Source organism: Pyrus communis, chromosome 9, assembly GCF_963583255.1.
Source record: "Pyrus communis chromosome 9, drPyrComm1.1, whole genome shotgun sequence".
Lineage (NCBI taxonomy): Eukaryota > Viridiplantae > Streptophyta > Magnoliopsida > Rosales > Rosaceae > Pyrus > Pyrus communis.
Window position 1 is genome coordinate 12,768,025 of NC_084811.1, and position 5,068 is coordinate 12,773,092.

Here is a 5,068-nt window from a genome sequence, read left to right on the forward strand (position 1 = left end):
TTCAAGACAATTCCAGATTATTCAAAATTAAAAGTGTTTAGCTGTAGCTATTATCCTTGGCTTAAACCTTATGCTTCCTCAAAATTGGAAGACAAAAGCAAGCATTGTGTCTTTCTTGGTTATAGTCTTCAGCACAAAGGATATCGGTGCTTAGATCTTCAATCTCAGAAAATCTACATTTCAAGGCATGTATTGTTCAATGAGGGGCATTTTCCCTTTCATGATGTACAGAAGTCTTCTACCTCATCAATACCACAGTCTCCAGTGCATGCTTCTTCCACAGAATTTAATCTTTCATTTCCTATATCTTAGCATGTTTCACCATATTCCACAGTGCCTACATCATAGTCAACGGCATCTCCATCACTTGCAATATCTCAGCCACCTTTATCTTCATAAGTACCATCTCAGTTCTCTCCACAAGTATCCTCAGCATCTCATTCATTACCTTTGCAGCCAGATTATTCATCTTTAATTCAACAATTGATTTCTACCAACTCTCATCCCATGAGTACAAGGTCTAAAGCAGGTATCTTTAAACCAAAAACTCTCTCTACCACTAAACATCCAATTGATATTGATACTTTGTGCCTACCACTTATCTACAAGCCTCAAAGCATGCTCACTGGAATCAAGCCATGCTCGAAGATTTTCAGGCTCTCAAAAACACAGGTACTTGGACCTTAGTATCTCCCTCTCCGCATCAAAACATTGTAGGCTATAAATGGGTGTTTCGGATAAAAAGAAAACCTGATGGTACAATTGACAGATTCAAGGCTCGCCTTGTACCCAAAGGATTTCACCAACAAGAAGGTATTGAGTTCATAAACACCTTCAGTCCAGTTGCCAAACCAGTGACCATTCGAATTCTATTAACTCTTGTTGTTCAAAATGATTGGTTTCTCAATCAGTTGGACATTAGTAATGCATTTCTTCATGGTACGCTCAAAGAAGAGGTAATGCATGACACCAGTTTCATGGGGTACTTTGTACCCAAAGACGCACAGGTGTTTGTGAATGCTTATGTAATTGGAAGAGATCCAGATGTGTGGCCTGAAGAGCCGACGTTGTTTAAGCCTGAAAGGTTCGTAGGCTCAAAGACTGATTATAAAGGGTAGAATTATGAGTTGATTCCATTTGGAGTTGGAAGAAGAATGTGTGCAGGTTCCTCTGGCTCATAGAATGCTGCATCTTACATTGGGGATGTTGCTTCACAATTTGATTGGTCACTTGATGCAAATGTTACTAGAGAAACTATGGATTGGAAGGACAAGTTGGGGATAACAATGACAAAATCTGAGCCATTGCTAGCAGTGCCTAGGAAGTTGGGGATGCAAATGTTATTAGAGAAACTATGATTGTTGCTAGACAACAATTTGGTGTTCTTGAATGAGTGATCTTAATCGACTTGTTTAATATTGAACTATCGTACTGAACGTCAAATGTATTCATTGAATAACATGACAGTGTTTGATTGATTCAAATTACTCAAAATACTAACGCAAGCATTGCCCACCTTATTTGTAAACAAATTTGGTGAATGAATTTGATGATTCGAACGTTAATGCTAATAGTGTTATGTCAAATTGTTGCTCAACTTATGTGCTACAGCAACGTTGTATTACAAAATGTGTGAAAGATATTAGTTGGGGAGGGGGGGAAGTCTTAAAGAAGTATGTTGTATGGTAATATTAAAGAAACATTGTGTAGAAAAAGGAGATCAATTGATTGATCAAGCATGGTTTTTGATTAAAAATTTACATAAGAAAAAGTTAATCATTTGGATTTTTCCATGTAGTTGGTATTATAAGGGCCCAAACAATAGGGACAACATGATCAACACAGACAATTTTCTGACCATTGATATATACGAAGAACATAATTCATTGATACTATTACCAAGAGAGGAGTGATTTCTGTCTTTTCACCTCTTTGACTCCCTTTTTTTGTAGTCACTAGATTGAATAGATCAAATGAGTATCAATGGATAAAATTAGGAGTGCAAGAGGTCAAAAGGGAGTGCAGCGATATGTCCCCTTTCGAAAAGCAGAGGACAAAGAGGAGAAAATAACTAAAAAGAAGCAATCAATCTGATTAAATGAAGGTAGCTACGGACATGTCAAAAGATCAGTGCAAATATACCTATCCGTGATGCCACAGAGTTTCGTATTACAAGATAAGCTTTACAAGAAACTGACCGTAGGCCCCCAATTCATCCAACATATGAACAAATGAAAGAATCTTTGAGTTCCAAGAAGAAAAAGTAAACAGCAAAACAGAAGCTAAACGTGTTAATTTGATGCGTTAAACATCTCAAGAGTGGAGTAATTCGATTTCCGATCACTTATAACTACTTCTTGGAAGTGTTGTCTAGTAACTCATGCTTCTTTAAACCACTTTATTGATGAACATCTCCATCTTATAGACCTGTGCAAGTCCAAAATCCGCTAATGCCATCTGCAGAATTTGTTAAGCAATTTCATCCTGCTTGAGCATATAATCATCGTATGGCCGGCTGCCACCAGCATCTCGCATAGCCTTCCTATTAAGTTCATCAACCATGCACATATAGTTCAGACCAATGAGAAGCTCTGTAATTGCATCTTCAGTTTTAGCCTGACTTGCAAAGTAGAGGGTCTGGACCAGAAGCACATTTGTCTTGGAAACTTTCTGCTGCTTCACAATATTGTGGTCAGAATGCCACCGTATCATGTTATGGGCGAGTGGAGCAAGCCATCCCAAGATCTGCTCCATTGCTCGATTCCACTCGCCTGCAAGGGCAGGATTATACACAGATGAGCCCATAGTTTTGGCATATGACTTTAGTCTAGCTCTCAGAGCAGCTCTTATGGTTGTGGTCAACATATTGTAAAGATTAGATCTTTCATCAAGGCTGATCAAGTGAGGTGATGAAGCTATCTTTTCAATCAAAACTATCACATATGCGTAATGGAGAGCTAGAGCAGCATCGCCAAGGGTAGAAGGTGGAGCATTTAATAGTGTGCATTTTGAACTGAACAGGGACAGTTTAGAATAGATGCCGTGGCTGAAAGATTGAGATCCCATATGTGTGTACTTTAAGTCATCAAAATGTTTGATACTGGTACTTCTCAAACTCATAGAACCACCCATATCTGGCTTGCAGCTCTCAAGAACAGGAGAATTGCTTCCACCCGTCATACATTCTTTAAAAGGCCGAACATGAGCAAACCGTTTGGCTTTTAGTTGGGAAAAACTTCCATGGTGGATGGATGACTGGTGATGAGTTTGCCACTGCTTGTTTGTTCTATTCTTGCCAGCATTAAACCTCGGCTTTGTAAGCGACCTCCCAAGAGGTTCAGAATATAACCCACATGGATTACCATCAGATGGATGAACGGAAGAGTGCATAAGAGCAGAAAATGAATGACTGTGGGAAAGACAAACAGAATTGATAACTTCAGAGCTATCCATTCCCTCTCCCAAAGCCATTTGATTAAATCCAAAGACCAGCTTTATCCTCTCTAACATTGTGAAAAGGGATCTTGCCAAAAGTCGGACAATGTAATCATACGTTCTACTCCATGGAGATATATCTTGTAAAATTTTCACTACTTGACGCCGCCACATTACCTTCTGTTGAAACTCAAGCAATTTTACCCGATTTACTTCAGGATTAGCACGCATTCTCCTCAGAGTTTGCTCAAGCTCTGCCAGCACTTCCAGCTCCTGCGATAATTGCATTGTAACTTCAACAAATTTCTCCATTTTCTTCACTTTCCTCTCCATTTTGCTCCACCTGTAAGCCCATCCAAGCCACTGAAAACCATTCTCGACAGGGTCCTCGAAAATTTCTTCAAAACGGTGATACACAGGGTCAGTGCACTTCTTCCCAAGCCTGACGACAGACATTGCCAGATATCCCAAATCCTCAATTATCTCATTCAGTGCAAGTTCCATCAAGTAATCATCGTTGTCAGACACGAGCCTTCTGACCCCAATCAAGTTAACAATCTCTTCCCTCAACCTAAGCATCTCATTCTCACTCACACTATTCCATAAATTAACCATCTTTAACATCAACCCCGCAATTTTAAATGCCAGAATTCCAATCACCGGCTTGTCAGCCTCCGCCAAACGACTCCATGAGAACCTCAAACTACCAAACCAGGACCCAGACACTATCTCACCCCCCATTTAAGCACATACACCGCAAAGTGCGAAACTAACCCTAAACAGAAACCTCAGTAGATCCCTTTCCTGTCACAGAACAAGAAGTACAACTATATTATATTGTTAAACAAAAAACAAAATCACAATTTCTTGACCCCCGAAAAAACACAGGAATTTCATGGAATTAACCCTAAGTCCCAAAATATATCTTAGCTCAATAGTAAAACCATACACATGGCTCTAACCCTTCATTTGGTTGCTCGGAAAGACATTAAATACCCAAAAATCAAATAAAGAAATTGATAATTTCCCGGGTCCAAAACACAAGAATGACAACATTTTCTTACCAACCAAACAGCCCTCACAGATTCAAACAACAATACACTAACACAAGCATATACACTGGTACTAACGCTGTGCATACATACAGTTACAGTAGGAAGAACACTCACCGTTTTACTCGAACAAGGTGGAAGCTTGACATTGATCTGAAGCGCAGAATTAAACAAACATAGCTGAGCTATAGAAAGAGAGGAAGGAGGAGGAAGGTTTGGGGGTTTGGGGGTTGGAGTGGGAGGGAGAGCGTAGGTTTTGACCGTACGCGCGACCTGCGTACAAATAGCCGCGCCCGCAACGCGGAGAAAAACAAGCGAGACAAAGCTCAAGTCGAAAACAGTCCGAAACGAGTCGTGACCGGTCCAATCGAGGTGAGAAACAGGATTCCCTTGGGGAATACCACCAATGGTCCATTTTTTCCATTTTTAGTATTATTTTTGTAAGAGCAATTCCACACTTAAATACTCCGTACGCTAGAGGCAATTTAATTCCTTCAAATGGACGGTAATTATTTTTAGTGAACAGTACTTGCTTAAGTGTACTTTTATTTCTAAATTGAATAGCCTAGAATATTAGTATT

General features: G+C 39.7%; 1 protein-coding gene across 1 annotated transcript; it reads right to left on the reverse strand.

Moving 5' to 3' along the window:
• Positions 1–2,117: 2,117 nt before the first annotated feature.
• On the reverse strand, positions 2,118–4,827 carry LOC137746047 (protein PSK SIMULATOR 1-like). Its single transcript, XM_068486099.1, has 2 exons — positions 4,605–4,827; positions 2,118–4,239 (listed from the first exon to the last, which is right to left on the reverse strand). Exon 2 carries the CDS (start codon positions 4,174–4,176, stop codon positions 2,470–2,472), a length of 1,707 nt encoding a protein of 568 aa, XP_068342200.1. The 5' UTR covers positions 4,177–4,239; positions 4,605–4,827; the 3' UTR covers positions 2,118–2,469.
• Between the last annotated feature and the right edge of the window lie 241 nt (positions 4,828–5,068).

What these genes read in the sequence shown, in the direction of transcription:
- LOC137746047 (XM_068486099.1), bottom strand. Translation starts at nt 4,176, where the DNA reads ATGGGGGGTGAGATAGTGTCTGGGTCCTGGTTTGGTAGTTTGAGGTTC.